This window comes from Kogia breviceps, chromosome 5, assembly GCF_026419965.1.
Source record: "Kogia breviceps isolate mKogBre1 chromosome 5, mKogBre1 haplotype 1, whole genome shotgun sequence".
NCBI classification, from domain to species: Eukaryota; Metazoa; Chordata; class Mammalia; order Artiodactyla; family Physeteridae; genus Kogia; species Kogia breviceps.
Window position 1 is genome coordinate 55,366,315 of NC_081314.1, and position 20,791 is coordinate 55,387,105.

Genomic DNA, 20,791 nt, shown 5'->3' on the forward strand with positions numbered 1-20,791 from the left:
GCGTTTTTGTAAAGTGGTGATTTTGATGCATGGGAAGGGGTGAGAAACACTGTACATCCCACAGGATGGGTGAGTATTGTGCCTTGCTGCCCAAAGGCCCTCACTGTGGGATCAAGACAGCCATTCCCCCAGCTAGAGCTGGCCACTGGCTACTCACTCACAGTGAAGCCTTTCTCCAGGAACTGCCCTCCAGAGGCCAAAGGGGACTGCTTCACCCAAGGGCATGCCCATTTCCTGAAGTCAGCCTACATCCAAAGACCAGTCAGTGGGAGGAGGAGATTACAAAGGCCCAACCTACGTGCTTCAATTTGTGGCAACCCTGAAGTGGTCTCTAATCCTAACTGTCAATGCATTGGAGTTACATGGTGTGGGAGGCACTGGGTCCAAAGTCCAAAGACTTGGCTTCAAAGCTGTTTTTACCTTTTGCTGTTAGTGGCCCAGACAAGTCACACCAACTCTTTCATCTCAGTTTAACTTTAAAAATGGGGACCAAAAAAAAAAGATGCATATTGTAATCCCCAGACCAACCACTAAAAAATGCAGAGGTATCTCGCTTAAATGCTAATAAAGGAATTAAGCAGAAAAAAATAAAAATAAAAATGCACAGCAACAACAATAATAATAACAACAAAACTATATGATCTACTTTCAAGAGTAGTTGTGAAAATTCAGTAAGAGTCTGTAGATATAAACTGTGAATCATATAAAATGCTGGTAGTTGTTGTTATAAAATGTTCTTAGTCTAAAAATCCCCACATATTTTGTGAAAAAAAGATATTAAAGTACCACAGAACACTGGAAGTCAAAAAATGTTTTAAGCCCCAAATGCATATGTATTTAACATTCTCCACTGCATATGTTCAATGAATTAAGATAATAAAATGTAACGATTTTGTTTGTTTGTTTATTTTGCTGTTTTTAACACAGAGCTAAAATCAGCCATAAAAAGAAATAGTCCCAGGTGTCAAGACAATTCAGTAGGGAAAGAATAGACTTTTCAACAAATGGTGCTGGAACAACTGTATATCCACATGCAAAAGAATGAAGTTGGACCTCTACCTCACACCATATACAAAAAGTAACTAAAAATGAATCAAGACCTAAATGTAAGAGCTAAAACTATAACATCCTTAGAAGAGAACAGGCATAAATCTTCATGATTTTGGATTAGGCAGTGGTTTCTCAGCTATGAAACCAAAGCACAGCAATAAAGGGAAAAAAAGAGATAAATGGAACTTTATCAGAATTTAAAACTTCTGTGTTTCAAAGGACACTACCAAGAAAGTAAAAAAGAAAACAGACTGAGTGGGAACAAATATTTGCAAATCATACATCTGATGTAAGACTTGTATCCAGAATACCTAAAGAACTCTTACAACTCAGTAATAAAAAGACAACCTAATTAAACAATGGACAATGACAATACATGAATGGCCAATAAACAAAAAAATACTCAACATTATTAGTCATTAGGGAAATTCAAATCAGAACCACATGAGATACCATTTCACACCTACTAGGATGGCTATAATCAAAAAGAGAGATAATAATAAGTATTAGTGATGATACAGAGAAATTGGAACCCTCATACACTATGGGAATGTAAAATGGTGTTGCCGCTTTTGAAAACATTCTGACAGTTTCTCAAAATGTTAAACATAGAGTTACCATATGATCCAGTAATTCCACCCCTGGAGTAATGAAAACATGTCTCACATAAAAACTAGTTCAGAATGTTTATAGCATCTTTATTCATAATAGCCAAAAAGTAGGAACAACCCAAATATATACCAACTGATGAATGGATAAATCCATTTATATGAAGTATATCCAGATAATGAAATATTACCTGACAATAAAAATAAATGAAATACTGGTACATTCTATAACATTAAGTTAAGTGAAAGAAGCAAGTCACAAAAGATTACATATTGTATGATTTCATTTATATGAAATGACCAGACCAGGCAAATCTACAGAGAAAGAAAGTAGATCAGTGGTTGCCAGGAGCTAAGAAAAGGGGGAATGGGTAGTGACTGCTAATAAGTATGTGGTTCCTTTCTGGGGTGATGAAAATGTTCTAAAATTGATTCAGCGATGGCTGCACACAACTCTGTGAATATACTACAAAAGACTAAATTGTCCACTTTGGGGGGATTGTATGGTATGTGAATTATATCTTAATAAAAGTGTTATTAAAGAAAATAATCCCAGGAGCTGAAAAAATACAACAAAGGGTAACAAGAATTTAAATAGAACCCATGGAAAAATGTTATGACTCTTTTGCTTTGATTTTTAAGTGAACACAGCTCACTGTCTGCCTTTAAATAAATCAAATCACAAATCTAATGCATGGGAAAGAGACTGGCCAGGAAAAAATGACTGTGCTCTGAGAGCACTCAGAGCCCCTCAAAAATGGACTCAACAATTCTCAGCAACTGACTCAGATTTAAGGAATCAATAACCTACTGGTAGTTGAACCAAAGCCATGCCTGTTAGAAAAAGGTAGTATTTTTTTTTTTTTTTTTTTTTTTTTTTTTTTTTTTTTTTGTGGTTTTTGTGGTACGCGGGCCTCTCACTGTTGTGGCCTCTCCCTTTGCGGGGCACAGGCTCCGGATGCGCAGGCTCAGCGGCCATGGCTCACGGGCCCAGCCGCTCCGCGGCACGTGGGATCTTCCCGGACCGGGGCACGAACCCGTATCCCCTGCATCGTCAGGCGGATTCTCAACCACTGCGCCACCAGGGAAGCCCAGAAAAAGGTAGTATTTTAAGAATGGACTTTCAAAGTCATTTTAGCAGTAAATGCAAGAACATCTGCAGCAACAGCTCCTACCAAGATGCCAAAAACCTTACCTGTGAGCTTTCAGTATCCTCTGAGCAATGGCATCGCCAATCTTGTTGAACACAACTTTGTCATCAGCGCAGCTTATGAAAAACTGGTTCTATGCAAAATGAATGAGATTTATAATAAGTTTTTCTTATCTTAGTAGCATGCATATAAGGAAAATGTGGTATATAACAAAAAACTACATTGATATTATTTTTAAAAATGTTTCACCTAGCAGACATGTTCTGATTCCTAAAATCACCTCAGAAAAGTAAATGACACTGGGAATAAAAGAAGTCTCATGTCACTCCGGGTTTCATGCATTTCTAAGCAATATTACCTGTATCATCTTAGTAAAGTGCAAGGCTAAACTATTATTTAATCATGAAAAATTCCTTGTAGGTTACATTCTTAGAATGGTAGGAACATTCTGAACTTAAGAGAGAAATCAGGTTTTTCAGATTCACACATTGTATAAATGCTTCTTATGAAAAATTCCACATTGGTAAACATTCTATCTCATGCTAAGTTTATTTTTGAACAGGGTAGATGGCAGAATCCTGGTCTAATTTTCTCCACCATTTCCTAGTATCTGCCTTGATCTTATCTCATTTGTTTAGGTCTCTTATTATTCCTGAACTTCTATTTTAAGTAGTTACAAATCTCTTTTGTAGGTATGTTGCATTATGTAAATAAACCAATAAGATGGAAAGAGAAATATTTTAATTTTTTTTCTTTAAGTACTTCTGCTTATAGGTTCATGCAACATTCTTTAAAACTGTTACTAAAAAAAAAAAAACAGTTACTAAAAAACCAGGGTACAACATTATTATTATAATGGTATGAAAGATTTAGCTGCTACATTACGGATTATTGAAAATTAGGTACAAATATTATGAATATCACACACTCTGCTTACTATACAAATAGTTATAGCACACCTGTAATTTATAAGTATAATCATCACAGAGTAATCTTTGCTAATCATCTTAGGTGAAGTGATATATAGGCAATGACTCGAAATAGGATTAACATTCTTTTGCCACATTATCATTTTTACTATCGTACATGCTTTTAAACTTAAGTGCATAAAGCTGTAAACAGCTTCCAGAAGACAAACTTAGAGGAAGACAAAAACTCATTTAAGAATATGTTTCCCTTTAGGGCATCAAACAATCAAAATCTCAGTGGCAACCAAACCATGTTTGTTCTGAATTCATATCACAGAGAAGCTTAGCATTCCTCAGCAGCTGTAACACAGACTCACATCCTTCACTTCTCCTTTTTTGGAGGGAGCAGGGTGAACGCCAACTGCTTACCTCGGCTACAGGCGTTTCAACCAAGTTTATGTCCACAGCCATGTGTGTCAATATGGCATTCCTGACCTCATTTAGTACTGTGGTAGCTTTACAAAGAAAGGCTGATTTAATACTACTAAAAAGAGACAAAGCAAAAGGATGCTGGGTAACGAATGAACCAGCCATTAACATCTTACATTATTATGGTATAATTGTTGAAATTAATAACACTAATAGTATTAGTTTTATTAAACTCTAGACTTCATTCAGAATTCACTAATTTTTCCACTAATGCCCTTTTTCTGTTGCATGATCCCATCCAGGATACCACATTGCATTTAGCCTGCTAATAGTTTTAATCAGCCTCCTCTTTCTCCAGGTCTGTAAAATAAATTAAGCTCCAATTCTTTCCCACTTGCCTTTAATTAATTGTCACTTCATGGAAGGGGATAGGGCCAGGACTCAAGGGGAAGGAAAGTAGGGCTAGAATGGTTTTCCCCAGTGACCCCATCTCTCTCCATATATATTTTTAAATTCAGTGGGAAAGAAAATACTAAAATAAAGAAGAGAGATGTGCTCTGAGTTATCTTTCCATTGTCACGGCTTTTTATTTTTAAAGGACTTTCCAAGTGCTCTGAACTAGCTTCAGATCTACTTTGAAGCACAGTTAAGGTTCCCAAACTAAATCCAGTACCCGCGGGTTTTCTCCTAGTCTCTACACACAAACTCTGAGAACTGAACAAGCTTTATAATGAATGGTAGTTGACACAGAATTGAAGAAGGTGGTATTTGCCCTCGCTATTCTTACATCTCCCTTTTCCATGTTCCTTTTCCTGCCTTCTCCCCACTCCAACATCCCCAAACCAGAGGCATCCAGTGGTCTCTATGTTAACAGCCTACCCCTGTGTGTGTTCTCCTGAAGCAGCACATGCCTCACATTTACACCCTCCAACTCAAGCCAAATCAAAACTTACGTCTCCATGTTGGGATATTTCTGGCTAATAATATTACGAGTTGATACATTTTAATAATAAGGATTTGGGGGATTCCTGTTAGAGTCCCGAGTTAATGAAAATGCAAAGTGAATGTCAGGTATGCTGGGGGAATCAAAATTCAGGTGACCCCTTCACATCTCAACATACACTTATTAATGTAGCAGGTCCTGAGTTCGGGGACCCTGCAGTCTCTGTGATATTTACAGGAAGGCAGGTTGTCATACCAATTTACACGAGCAAGACTTACTTCTATATAGATATAGTGCTTGCTGTTCTCTATCACACAGACGTATGCAGCATGGATGGACTCTTCATGGTACTTTATACCAGCAGACCAATCAGCAGCAGAACGGAGCAACTATAAGGCAGCAATCAGAAATGAGCAAACATGAGACAATGGAGATGACACCACAGGTATTAATAAATGAAGCCCATCTTTTTCTTCCAAATAACTAATGGATTACAGTGGCTTTTGTGTCATGTGTGGGCCAAGGCAGAGTAGGTAGGTAGGGAACTGGTCCTTAAACATCATCCATAATGAAGGGGCCCAGCTGGACATTAAATCCTGAATATATGTTCTTCCACCCAGGATTATTTTCATTCAAGATTGGAAACCAGGAGATGTGGTTTCTACAAAGAGCATTTCAGAAGGACCTCTTCTGGTGGCTATGAGTAGGGTGACCATTTGTACTCTTTTTCTGTTATAGCCCCACAATCACACCAGAATGCCTCATGTATTAATAACACCAGAAGTGGTGTTGTTACTCTCAGAAGTGTCCTGGTTTGAATCATATGATACAGTCACCCTAGCTCTGACTTGATAATGTGATTACTCTTTTTCCCTCAAATAGATACTGTTCAGAATAATACTTTCTAAAAGACAAATAGATTCATTTAGACATTTAATCTTGATTCTGGTTTTAATTAGCTGTCTGATCTTTGGTGTGTCACTTCAACTCTCAACTTTCTCATTCATACCACCTCCCTCTATTCAGACACTCACCTGCTTCCTCCTGGATTACAAGAGCATCCAGCTCAGACATCTGAATATATGTTAAATACACAGATGCACAGAGGGACTGCCTAGGTTCAAAGCTTAGCTCAATCACCTAGTGGCTTTGATCTTGGTCAAGTTTCTCAACCTCTCTGTGCCTCAGATTTCTGTTCTATAAAACTGAGTATCCACTTTACAGGGTTGTAGAGAGGATTAAATGAATTACTGTGCAGTGAGCCAAAGGAGACCAAGCACCTAGTAAGGGGTACATAAGTGTTTGCTGTTATTAATGAGAACTTAGAGGATGTATTTGAGCTGTGGTGTATCATGCCTGAGACGCTTCAGAGCAGACTGTAGTCTGGCCAGGCTACAGTCTGGCCACATGGAAGGCTTTTTCAACACTAAGAATCCATTGGTTGTAATTTTTTTTCAGCACTCTAACTAGGGTTCCAGTATAATGTTAGTCATATAGTAGGTGGTCAATAAATGCTTATTACTTGACTTTCCTTAAGCAATAGAGTTTCCTCACAGAAGAATCACCATAAAAATATATTCACTAATCCTGATTTGAAATAAATATTGAAACTGTTCCTCATGAGGTCAACTGAAATTGAAAATAAAAGAATAGCCCATACTTAAAAATTCATAAAGTGATCCAATACATAATCAAGTTTTATATCTGTTATATATAAAAGGTCTGGTAAAATTCTTGCTTTAATCAATAACTTTAAAAATTGCACATATAAGGCTACTGAAATTCAAACCTAATACTTGCTAAAACTGATTGTGCCATCCTCAAAATGTTATTTCTTTATTCATTATGAGGTATTTATTACAATATAGTTCCCTCAAAGCATTTTATTTAATTTTATCAGATGAATATATATAATGAAATTGGAAAATTTAACTGTGAACAAGAATAGTCAAATATCTCAGAAGAAAAATTTAGGTAAATATAATGCACCCTTGGAAAATAGCTTGATTCACATAATCTTCAAGGAACTGCATTACTGTTCATCAGCAGAAATAACAAAGGTTGAACAAATAGAGGTTTCCATTCTTTGCCCACTCAAATTTATGTTGAATTTTGTTGCTAAGGAGCATAGCCCTAAAATGCAGGCAACCTTGAGAAGATTCTTTTGCCACCCATCCTGATCCGATTCTATATTACTCTGGAAACAATGTATAAAACTGCAGAGTATACTGGAATGGTAGGAACTCTTGAGATATGCACTATTGCTCTGCACTTACTAGCTCTTTCACCTTGAACAAGTCATTTTAACATCACGGAGGCTCAGTTTCCTCCTCTGAACACTTGAGACTGCTCTCTCTGTCTCTGTCTCTCTCTCACACACACATCTGCCCACCCACACACTCCCACATAGAGCTGTTGTAAAGAAAAAAAAATGGCATAACAAACACAAAGCACTATGTTATGCAGCACATAGGAGATATTTGATATATGGTTGATTTACCTCTCTAAAAAGCTATGAGCAAAGTTTATATACAACCCTTGGTGGTAATGTCCTAGTCTTGCCCTCAAATCCCAAAACCTTATACTTTCTTTCCTTTCTCACTCTCAAAATTTGCTGCTTCAAAGGCTTATTAAACTCATTTGCATAATGCATAAATTAGGAGTGTCAAGCAAGTTTCAACTCGAAAGTCAAGACTAACTGATCCCAAGTCTTCCTGGACAGCTATGTTGAATAACAGTTTCTTGGAACTAGACACACAGGGGAAGAAATCTAAGGTTGAAGGCCAATGGCGGCCATGAAGGGAAAGCATGAAGGTCACATATCTGCCGTCTTTCTTGTGAAGCATAATGGTAAAAGTTTTCCTTTCTAAAGGCAGTTGAATGTTTATAATAAGTACACCACTTGTAAGCCAAAAGAAGACCATTTTGGCATCAACCTGTGGGAGAGCATAAGCAAAGTAGAGGGGAGCCCCCCTGATGCCTATAAAACCATAGAAGGTGGGGGGTTGCCTACATCCTAAGGGGGTTCAGCATTACCTGTCTTATTGTCTGAATCTAAATCTATATCATTTTCTCAAAATGAAAACTCATTTAACTTTAAAAAGTCATCATTTTTGGTTAAACTTGAACATATCTTTCAAGTAATACAGAAAAAAATTACTTGGAATTATTATTCATTTACTATGATTCTGATTAGTTAAAATCTGTTTATCACCACAAGATAAATTGAAAATATGAATTTCTCTTTTACCCCTGAACCAGGGACCAACTCCACTGCTTTAAATGCTTGATGTTCTAGGAAATTTGTAAACAAAATCTAGTAAGTCAAAGACTTTTAATTGACTTACTTTTGTTTCAAATTTAAGATTTACTCACTTCTTTTTCTTAACTGACCTAACTTGTCTTGCATTTCTGTTTCAAACCATTGTAACTGAGACAAGCCTCAAACTCCTCCTTATACACACAGAAATGTGGCTTATCTTACTGCCCCAAGTAGATTGAGAATCAAATCTCACCCACGCTTTTCAAATCTCAAGTTTGAATACACAATTTTAAAGTATATTTATGCCCTTTATAAAGGGCATATTTCTGATTTTATGTTTTCGCCTCAAGATTGTAACAAAAACCAGTCATTTTCTTTTGTACCGTGTCCTACCTTTTGACTTCTTAAAAGATAACCTTCTCTTTATCCACAAGCTCTAATCCCCTTACATACAGTGGGCCCAAGCTGAATATGTGGCTTAAAATACAGAAATCTCTTCTTGAAGGAAAACTTTCAAAACTTTCTTAGTGTTTGTCCCCAGTTCCTGTTCTCTTAACTGCAATGCTTTTATTCCCTATACACATTCAGTACATATCTTACTTCCTTTTTGTTTCTCTGAGCTCCCAAGTCAATCATGGAACAAAAGCACTATTTTTTTTTTTTTTTGTCTCTCATATAGAAGTTGGCCTCCATGTTGCAGCTTACAAGTGGCATGGGTTGGGGAGAGAAAAGAAGTGCTCAAATTATTGGGCCTCATTCTTCCAGTCTGTATGAGGAGCACTGCAGGCAAGAAGCAGCAGAAATGGACTTTGTTCAAGAATCTGCCTCACACTACCAAGCTCTTCCTTCTATTTTTTTTTTTTTTGGGGGGGCTGTGCCACATGGCTTGTGGGATCTTAGTTCCCCTGACCAGGGATCGAACACAGGCCCCCTGCTGTGGAAGCGCAGAGTCTTAACCACTGGACCACAAGGGAATTCCAAGCTCTTCCTTCTAAGAACCATTTTTCTACAGTTGAGCGTCATCCATTCACATCACAGTGTGTCATTATTCGAATAGGATGATCCTTTGGCCTGAGCAATAGTGAAAAGTTAAACTTGAGGCTGAAGGAAAGGAAGAGAATATGCTTTTTGAAGAATAAGACTTAAGGGGAGAGAAGTCCTAGGAAAAAATGCATACTTGAGGGCTCTTTGGAGGCAGAAAGCAAAAGGAGAGTTTGGGCTGGATTGGGCTGGATTTGGGTCTACGGCAAAAGAGGATAATATCAAAAGGCAAGCATGACATGCAGCTTTGCCTTGCTGGGGCCCTAGGTGGTTACAACCATCCTGGGACTTACTGGAAACAGTCTCTCTGCTGATCAGTTATGACCTCAGCCTCTGGAAGCAGACTGCTTAGAATCCAGTCTCATGCCGTCCAATACTCACTGTGTAATAACCTCTCAAAGTCTTAGTTTCCTCATCTGTAAATTATGGGGTCAAAGAGGACCATAATTTATAGACTGGTGAATATTAAATGAGATACTCCATAAATAACTTAGTGCAATGCTGGGCACTGAGTGAACACTCCCTGTTCACGTGGCTTCAGCCAGTCAAGACTCACAGAAAGATGCACAGAAGTCTTACTGTATGAAGACCTGGTCCGTAAACAGAAAGCAGCTTCTGTGTTAAGGAACTTCCTTAGAAATAAATCAAGTGGCTTTCTTTCACCCTTCCCTACCTACTTTGTTCTATCACTATACAAAACACTTTGCTGTCCTTTGAAATCTACATTGATTCCTACATTGACATCCTTTGGAGTGTCTTTTGGACATTTTCCCCAAGTGTAGGAACAAATTTTTCCAGTAGTATAATTTGAATGTCACTTACATTTGCATTTATATATTTTTTCTTTTCTTTTAATAAACAAAGAGATTGAAGACATAACTCCAGTGGAATTATTTCCTTCAGTTTGGTAGAACTTCTTGGCAATGACTGTCTAAGAAATGACTTTTCTACTATAAGTTGCCCAATTTAATAAAAAGGATTGTTCCACGTATCGATTCTGTATTAATGCTAATTTGGCATCAAGCACTTTCTTTTACCTTAATAGACATGTCAGATGTCCTCTGTCTTGGTCATTTATCGTAAGTGGCAACGATAGTGTTCAGGAAGATAGTTTGTTCTTTTTAGGGAGAAAACAAGTTCTTTTATAAACTCTGTGCCTAAGCAGTTTCAGAATCATCTTTTTTCCAACCCCCTCCCCACGCCTGTCTCCTGCTATGCCTTCTCTGAGTGTTCTTGGCAGGCTTCTGAGAATACCCAGCACTGAGGGGAAACACCCAAGATTATTTTAAAATGTCAGCGGAAGTTGCTGAAGTCAGCTCTCAGGGCTGGATGACTTTTTTAGAAGCAGAAATTCATGTTGGTGAGGGCAGGTCTCCATTCTGGCTGCTGTAGTTCTAGTCTCCTTGGCCGGCCCTGTCGGCTACAGCTTCTGCAACAGCTATGCACGTAGCTGGTGTGGAATCACCAGTAGTACATGCCTAAGGGTGATCGGGCCCCGTGCTTTTGTATTAAAAAATTAAATAACTGGGTTCTTTTCTGCAGATGAAAGAACAACATGAATTTTTTTCTTTAAATCTTTTTTTTTTTTTTTTTTTTTGGCTGCATTGGGTCTTCGTTGCTGCTCGTGGGCTTTCTCTAGTTGCGGCAAGTGGGGGCTACTCTTTGTTGCCGTGTGCAGGCTTCTCATTGCGGTGGCTTCTTTTGTTGTGGAGCACAGGCTCTAGGCACACGGGTTTCAGTAGTTGTGGCTCGTGGGCTCTAGAGCGCAGGCTCAGTAGTTGTGGCGCACGGGCTTAGTTGCTTCACGGCATGTGGGATCTTCCCAGATCAGGGCTCAAACCTGTGTCCCCTGCATTGACAGGCAGATTCTTAACCAATGCGCCACCAGGGAAGCCCAAGAACAACATGATTTTATCTGTTATTTACTTTATTGTGTCCAATGCTCTTTCTCTCTCCATTTCAATATATATGGTATAAATAGTATAAAGATTTTTGTATCCAGAACTAGCCTGTGACCAATCTAGAGAAATGTCAGCTTCTTTGTTGCAAGCTTTTGAAAACACTAGGGAATGCCTGAAGATTGTAGCTAATATTGACAGAATTCAAACTACTATACTCTTCTAGGTGATTTGCATGGATTAATTTATTTAACTATCACCACAACCGTATGAGACAGGCACTATTGTATTTCCTGTTTTAAAGATGAAGGAAACGTGTTCAGAGAGGTGACATAATTTTCCCAAGGTTATACAGCTCGTATGTGGTGAGGTAGGAATTTGAATACAGTCTGCCCCTTCCCCTGGCTACATTACATCGCTCCTTTCCAGTTAATTAAGCTTGTGGTCTCTAAGTTATGTTATGAACAATAAACTATGTGAAAAACTATGTTAAAATCAATGTTAAAAAGAATAAGAGGACTTTTATTAAGTTTTATTAAATTTCTCAACCAAGAGTATTTAACAGTCATTTGGCTATTGCCACACTGTAACTGAGAGAGTGAAAGACTTGAAAATACAACAATAAACTTTTTAAAACTTAAGTAGCCTCCTACACAGTCAGGTCCCTATCTCCCCGATGTCTTCTGGATTCTCTGGAAAACTAGGGATTGGACTAGATTATTGCTTTTACCCGCTAAGCACTATACATTCACAACTTGACAACAACAATGCCTATAACAAGGTGTATAATGTTTAGAGCCAGTAAGTAATGTGAAGTGAAACAATGCTGTGGTCAGAAGTTTACAGAAAAGGAGAAATGGAGCAGGGTAATTTCTTTTCTTTTCTTCAGTGTCTGGTCATCTCAGATTTTCCTGTCTTCAAAAAGATGCACTGCCTGGTGGTGCCCACTGTTTTCACAACTGGAGTTATTTTGGCAGTTCTGCAAAACATCTACTGGCAACCAGTAGATGTTTTGTGAGGTCTAAAACTTTTTAAACTATGGGGGAGTCCTCTTTAAGAAAAAGAATACTAATTTATAAACACAAAATTAGTGTATTCTAGGGCTTCCCTGGTGGCGCAGTGGTTGAGAGTCCGCCTGCCGATGCAGGGGATGTGGTTTCGTGCCCCGGTCCGGGAAGATCCCACATGCCGCGGAGCGGCTGGACCCGTGAGCCATGGCCGCTGAGCCTGCGCGTCCGGAGCCTGTGCTCCACAACGGGAGAGGACACAACGGTGAGAGGCCCACGTACCGCAAAAAAAAAAAAAAAAAAAAAAGAAAGAAATTAGTGTATATTCTAGAATTACTATAGCAGTCTCTTCACTTGTCTCCTTGTGTTCATTCTCTTTCTAGTCTTATAAGTTTTTCACATGTGTAAACTTTAGGTCCCAAAGTGTGTTTGTTTGGAAAAATGGAAATAGGTGACAAATTGAGAGATCCTACATCAATTAAGCTTGGGAAATGCTCATAGAATATTCAGTCTTAGTAATTTCATTATGCACGTCGACATAATGAAGGCACTAAGAATTCCTATATTTTAAAAATCTGCAAAAACTTATCTGTCCATGGAAACCTTTTTTTGTGGAATAGCTATTAGCATTTCACAGGCAAAACCCAATTAGGGAAACTCTGATCTAGATTAATCTTCATAAAACATTCATGTATCATGCTTCCTCTCAGATGACAAAGAAACATTCCAAAGTTCACTAATGCCTCCAGGATCAGGTCAAAATGAACCAGGCCAGCACTTCAGGGCGTCCCCAATCTGGCCTTATGCTGTCTGAACCTTATCTACTACCTCTTCAAGGGCAAATGGTTTGCTGCAGTTGGTTCTACCATCTTCTGAGCAGCAGACTTATTCCTTAAAGGGGGTACCCAGTTCTGTCCCTCTCATTTGCCAACCTCTCATGGCACGCTGGTCCATACTCTCAAGACTGGCATTTGGTCCTAGACCACAGCTTGCATTGTTACCTGAATTCTTTAACATCACAGCTTCCTCTCCCCCATCTAACTCCATTTCCAGAGGCAGAGAACTCCTTTTGTCTGTCTCCTCAGTATCCAGGTGTGCACTGATGATTTGACTGTGCAAACAGATGGCACTTAGTAGACATAAATTGACTGAATCAATGAATTAATGAGTCTTGGTAAACTTCCTTTCAAATCAATTGGCTTTGTAGAGTGCAGGCAGCCTGGGCATGTCAGGGATGAACATGTGAGCATGTTAAGAAGTCACTGATCTAGCACCATTTCTACCACAACATCCACTGATAGGGAGAAGGTGAACCAAGGGAGGTGTTCTGTAGGACGGATATGCAGAGCATCTATCTGCCTCATCAGGGTGGCAGGAAGAGAATACATAAACCAGGGCTTTACCAAAAAACGTTAGAAGAGGTATGTATATGCAATTCTGGGATAAACCATCTTTTGCTAATCATAAAAATACACAATTTTCAGAAATAACTTTTCAACACATGCTTAATTAGCATCGGCTAACTTGGATAAGTTGATCACTGAGTCAATTTTAATGCCACCTCAAATATTAAATTAAAATCTCTTATTTTCTTAATATCAAGGCTCCTATTTTATCTTACAGCACAGGTTATTTTTCCCTCTAAGTAGAATAAAATTAAACAGGTTCATAAAATATTCATTAACTTACATATGAATGCATACGTATCTGTGCCTCTAAGTTTAAATTAGTTATCTCCTTTAGCCTGGGATGACGAAGTTTGCTGTAGGTAAATTCTCTTAAGTGATTTATCTTTTTGATTGTTCTATTATTTGATCTATGGTCTGAAATGACTTTTTATTTCTTAGATACACACACCTCTCCTTGCACGTAGTACAAAGTAACTGATTTAGGCATTTCATTTATATTAGCATATTCACCAGAATCCATATCCAAATTAAATACATCCATAATAGTGATGTCAGCAGCAGACTACTGGATCTTCACTTAAAAAAATACTTTAAAAAAATGGATATATGTCTATATTGTGAAATGATTACCACACGTTTAGTTAACATCCATCACTTCACATACTTACAAATTTTTTTTCTTGTGATGAGAACTTTTAAGATCTACTCCCTTAGCAACATTCAAATATACAACACAGTACTGTTAACTACAGTCACCATGCTCTACATTACATCCCAGGACTTATTAAGAGTAAAACGGGAAGCTGTACCTTTTGACCCCTGTCACCCATTTCTGCACCCCTCCCATCCCACCCTTTGCCTCTGGCAAACACCAATCTGTTCTGTACTTACACAATACATTTGACGCCGATAGTGATGACTTTGAACAAAAGGCAATGCAATCCTAGTTCTGTCCCTGCATGATCTCAGGACACTTGAGCTGGAGTTGGTACAAGGAGCAGATTGGGTAACCATGGACTAGACTAGGATTTCAAGCTCCACCTCTGTTGATAACCAGCTCGATGACCCTTGGCAAGTCTCAAAGTTTCACTGGGTCTTAATTTTCTTATTTGTAATTTGAGAATGTTGAACTGGATGTGGTCCAATTTTCTTACTTTAATAAGCAAATTTCTCATTCTTTTAAAAGTGTCTCTAAAAGGCATTTGGTTAATTAGGAACTAAAATTAGAGTGAACTATCACTAGCTTCCTAGATGCTAAGTTTCAGCCGTATTCCTAGTACTTCACTGGTATCAGCTCCAGGTTTACTGGGTATCATGTTGTTAGAGTCACTTCAGAAGGAATTACAGGACAAACCTCTCCTTGAGTGGCCTTTTCTAAAGATATGCATTTATTATATTTATACGAGAGTTTTAACGAGGATAAATTAAGTACATTTAAAATAGAAAATACAATACTAAGTTTTTAAAGGTTTACTTAGATTTGCTTTGGAGTTGTCCTTATTGCAAAACTTGAAGCCAACAGGCATTTAGTCCAGTGAGAATGATTGTACCCAGTAGTTCTTCATGAAAAAGAAAAGCCAGACTTACCTGTACATTAGCATGGACAGACCCAGGCACTTGGTGTTTCAACTCATGGGCTGTTGTTTGAGATTTTGGAAGCAAAAAAGGATAAGAAAGGGACCGATATTTTGGTTTCATAATCTAAAATAAAGAAAAAACAGGTAAAAAAAGATTCAAATGAAAAAACAGTTCCAGTCTTCCTTACTTTGTGCTTATAAAAAAAAGTTCAGGTTCATTTGAAAAAGAAAAAGGGAAAGAAATATTAACAATGGGTGTTTCTAGGTGAAGAGGCAATAGATTATTTATTTTTGTTTTCCATCTATTTCCCAGGGACAGAAAACTCCCTTTTTCCTTCTTTTACCTCTTGGAGTGAGCATTATTGCTTTGTATTTTTAAAGAAAACTTAAATACAACCTGGAGTTATAGAAGTATACAATGGCAAAAATGGGATTATTTTATAAACTGATTTTTTTTTTTTTTTTTTGCGGTATGCGGGCCTCTCACTGCTGTGGCCTCTCCCGCTGCGGAGCACAGGCTCCGGACACGCAGGCCCAGCGGCCACGGCTCACGGGCCCAGCCGCTCCGCGGCACGTGGGATCCCCCCGGACCGGGGCACAAACCCGTGTCCCCTGCATCGGCAGGCGGACTCCCAACCACTGCGCCACCAGGGAAGCCCTAAACTAATTTTTTACTACGTTGTACATATCTTGCAACAGCAGTAAAGCACTATATATCACTTAAAAATAATTTCATAGTAAAATGGCATGGAACAATAATAATTTAACGATTTCTATTAATGAGGATGTCAGCTGTTTCTCATTTTATATGAATTATTAGATGCAATGTCAAGATAAATGACTTATTGAGTAACTTCTTTAGCTTAAATACCTGAAACAGATTTTCTGAGTCAAAGGTTACATACCTTTAAAAAGTTTTCTGCAGTTGTACCAATTTATCCTCCCAGGAGCAAGGTATAAGACCATCTTAGATCCCAAATCCAACTGTAGGTATCTGCAGTGTTATCTTTGTCAGTCCAATAAGTTAAAAATATTATCCTTTTATTTATTCCTTCATTTGCCTCTAAACTCTTGTTAAAAATATTTCCCCTATTTCTAAGAGCTCCCACTAACTGTTTATAATGTTATTTAAATGAAAATAAGGGGACACTTTAAGTTGCTAATAAAACTAAATCTTTTTCCAAATTATAGGGAGAAAATGCCTATAAAACCATTTTATTTATTTTATTTATTAAGATTCTATAAATAAAATGGAACCTTAATAACACCTAGACGATAGGTACTTAACTTAGGAATGTTAGGTCAAATTCTTATAAGTAATGAAGGCATCATACTAAAGAAGACACAGACTGGAGAAAAGAAAAATGGCTCCGCCTTCTCATACTACTCACTTTGCTCAGAACCGCCTCTCAGAAGCCTGTACCAATATGGGCCCACGGCAGTGCCAGGATTGGAAGGCCTTGCAAGCTCCAGCTCTCTCACCTGAACGAGGCTCCCATCCCCCTACAGTAGCCCGACAGCCCTCCACGTGACTATCAGCCCTGGCCATATGCTTAAACGACACTGAGTGTCCCAAGTGTTCAAAGGGTTAAACCATAGGCTGTGACAGTAGCATCATTCCTCCACCCTCTGAATTGTCTGTGGTGTGAAAGTTCAGGAACATTTTCTTTTTCTTTTGCTCAGAGAGCCAGGCACTCTGACAACCGGGCACCCAAGAGTGGATGGGTAGCACAGCTGCGGCCACCGCAGCCCCTTCTCGCCTCCTCTTCCTGGCCTGTCTCTCTTCATGTGGACTGGATCATGATAAGACCACCTATGTACCTTGGTGAAGTTCCAGCGCTGGATGAAGTGACGGGCCACGTCGCGAGCCGCCTTCCCGTGGACGGCAGAGGCGATGTCGTGCCATGGCATCCGGGGGGTGGAGTACCTGTCAATGAAATCTGCCCAGATGCACCAGGCAAGGTCCTCACTAACTTCTGTGCCCAGAGGCACACAAGCCATCTGACCCCAGCTCTGACCCTGACTACGATACCTATAAGAAAATGTGGTGATGCCCACCGTGTGTATATTACTTGGCTTGGATAGAACAATACCTTTATAGCCAAGAGAAACATAGAACTCACACTGAGGAACACAGTCCCTCATGCCCCTCTCCCAAATATGTTTCCACTTCACTTATTAGATAATCACTAGGCAAGGCAGATGTGAGTTGGTACACATTATTTAAAGCTGTGTACTTGACATTACATTTTTCTTTTTTATCCTGTTGAAATAATGTTAAGCTACGTTCCTATTTCCTGTTAGATATATAAGCACAGTGATAATCTGAAATGTGTTGTTTTAATGCTGAAAGATGAAGATGATATGCAGAAAAAAGGAGATGATCAAAGGAAGGGAACCATCTCCTGGAGAATTACAGATTATTAACCCCCTAAAATATGCCTATATGGAAGCTGGAGATTTCCAACAAGTAAGCTCTATTTCATTTTCTTTTCTTACTATAAGGAAAAGCCCTTAAGTATATGACTGAATCATAGTTCCCAGTGTTTTACCAAATATTCAAAACAAAACAAAACAAAAGATATTAGATCATGCACATGCATACTTGTTGAGATGCTGACAAGGAAAAGAAAATATAAGTAGCCACCCACTACCATGGTACTTACCAGCAAAAGGTTTATCAAGTTGAACCCAATCTTTGAAGACAAAATTGCAGTAGTCCTTTCCATGCCAGAATCTGGTTTCCCCATGTAGCTCTCCCACACCTGTCTGTAAACTTCGGATGGAGCCCGTGTCTGTAAATGCAGCAAAACCCAATCAGAGACTGGTTCAGGTGGACCCCAGAGAGGGAGGCTGATCTCTTATTTATTAAACACCTAAAGACTTCTTAACTTTTCTTCTTAAGCCTCATAACTAGGACAGCATGTGTTCATGAGGCTGTGGACTGACAAGGTTTTAAAACCCTCATGAATTTACTATTAGTGGGTAGTTGCGGCTATAATCAGGTTCATCATTTGACAGTGAAATTTAATATTCTCACCATCTACCAGATCACTGGAGGGATGGATCACAGGGTTAACTGTGAATAAAGAACTTGCTAGGAGAGCCTATGAGAGAGCAGTAAAGTCAGGTCAGGTGGAGGAACAGGAGACGCAGAGGCCATAAAGAAGTCATGTCCTTTTTTTCCTCAACCAATATGGTGCACATCTAATGTATAATTCTTGTCTTTTGCATCTCAAAATGCAAGAACCTCAAATTTGCAGACAGCCTGTGTTCCAGCCCTGGAACTGACTAGCTAAGTGACACTGAGCTTCATCTTTTTGGGTCAGAAATCCTTTATGTGTGAAAGGAAACATTTGGCCCAGATGACATCTAAGATCTTTTGGGCTTTAACATTCTATTTTTCTAAAATTATAAATGACATCCATAAAAAGTGTAACAATAGACAGAAGCTCATGACCACAAAGGTGCAAAAGCAGCAATCCACTGCAATATTTCACAAAGAACTTTGTCGGGAATATTTTACTTAAGGGTAACTATGTTGACTTAAATAGTTTGTATGTTTATGGAATATGCTGATCACAAAGACAACTAAGCAGGACAACTAGCAGAACTACAAATCACAAAATGCAGCACTTGGCACGAAAGAGGCACTTAACAGATAGACATTGGATGCAAAAATGTTTGTTGAATGAATAAATGGCACCACGTGCAGGAGCCAGTGAGAGTACCGGACTGATCTCCCTACCAACACGCTGCCCCAGAGCTGTCCTTCTAAAGATGCAGACCCCTTGCTTACAAGACTTCTAGGATGACCTACTGCCTAGAGGGGGTCAAATCCTAAGGGTTTAGTATGCACAGAGAGCTCTTCTCAAACTGCTGACAATCTCTTTCTGGTCCTTGTTTTCCCCACACAACCCAGACCCCAGGCACACCATACTTCTCACTGATTTTAACAGGCCTGGTTCATCATGCAGCTGGTACATGATTCTTTCTGCCTAGAATGTTCTTCCCTCCGTCTTGGTTTGAACTCCTCATCCTCCTTCAAGAGCCACATGAGCTGTCATCTGTCCTAGAGACACCTCCCAGATCTCAGCAGGGAGAGGCAGTCCCTAGCACTGCAGTAGAACCGTTAACAGTTGCACACCTCAGGGCCTCTGACTCTGTGACCCAACTGTGTAAGGATGCTCCCTTCCTGCTCCTCACTCACTCATCTATAAACTTTGGGGTGGGGAGTATGTCCTCTCAGTGCCTGGTATAGCTACTGGCAGTCAGTAGGCAATCAATAAGTATTTGCAGAGCAAAAGTTTTTAAACAATCACCACACATACTGCTAGTATTCTATCTCAGATTGAATAATTAACCTCCAAAGGGTATTGGAGTTTTCTGTAAAAGGAAAATGTCTTAAAATGCTAACAATGAACAAAACTTAATAATGTTAAAAATAGAATTCTGTTCATTTCTCCCAGTGATTTATTTTCCTGCTCTCTAAGACTGAAAGGCCAAAGTACTGGTAGGTCTATTTGCTCACCTGTAGGCTCTTTATAGTAAGCATGGCACTTTGTTTATTAAAAAAACAGGAAAAGAAAAAAAAGGGAACAAAGAATGAGATAAAGTGGGTCAATTCCAAAGTAAAATTTAAAAAAATATATATATATTATATATAAAATTTGTTTTCATCAATTGAGAAACTCCAGGCTAAATCTTTATATGTATACACATATACTTGTTTAAAAATCTCACCGAATAATCAGTTTTGATAAGAAAAACAAAGCAAATTCTTAGTCTCAGATAATGATCTTGGTGCTAATTGAATTCAACCTGCTCACAGTTCAAATTTGGTTTTGGTTTTAGTCATGGCCAAAACTAGTCCAAATAAATCAGGGTCCTCCTCAGAACAAATGAAATAATATTAAGGCTAAACAGAACAAAATACTCCTACTTACTGCGATTACTGCTCAGAATTGCATGAACACATATGAGCATGAAGGGAGGACTTTTTACATCAGCAATGCCGACCTGAGGTGGTTCTTATTAGTCTATATTTGGCTCCCAGTTGACTTCATAATTGCATCTGCCTTGTCTTTTGGCACCGGTTTTTCATGCCAGTTTACTGCAAGTCTCATCCATCGGTGGCCCAGACTCTGGCTGCTGAAGTTCATGAAGAAGGTATCTTCCTGCCCCTCACCCGGTGTCTTCTGACTTTGCCACATCCTCCTGTTTTTTCTCTCATCTCTTGGCTTCCAAGGCTGCACTCCCCTATCATTACTCCAACTCACCCTTCTTGATCTTCTTTCCTAGCTCCTCCTCCCTCACAAGGTTTTCCCCAGCTTTCCGCTAAATGTACCCCTGTAGCCCTGGCTTCTCACTGGGGCTCTACATCTACAGCCATGTCCAATGCCTCACTTGACCTCATCTACCTAGTTGTCCCACCAAACTATAAACTCATGCGTAACACTAGAATCACCATCATTCCCACAAAACCAAGTCTTCCCTTGAGATTTCTGC

At 38.9% G+C, this 20,791-nt stretch overlaps 1 protein-coding gene across 4 annotated transcripts in view; it reads right to left on the reverse strand.

The window, feature by feature from the left end:
- PLD1 (phospholipase D1) overlaps positions 1 to 20,791 on the reverse strand; it is a 217,957-nt gene that overhangs the window by 48,743 nt on the left and 148,423 nt on the right. For all 4 annotated transcript variants that reach the window (XM_067034017.1, XM_067034016.1, XM_067034015.1 and 1 more), the window contains 5 exons: positions 17,950 to 18,078; positions 17,105 to 17,223; positions 15,294 to 15,407; positions 5,368 to 5,478; positions 2,854 to 2,942 (listed from right to left, as the gene is read on the reverse strand). In XM_067034017.1, the coding sequence (XP_066890118.1) occupies positions 2,854 to 2,942; positions 5,368 to 5,478; positions 15,294 to 15,407; positions 17,105 to 17,223; positions 17,950 to 18,078 (562 nt within the window). The remainder of the gene's footprint in view (positions 1 to 2,853; positions 2,943 to 5,367; positions 5,479 to 15,293; positions 15,408 to 17,104; positions 17,224 to 17,949; positions 18,079 to 20,791) is intronic.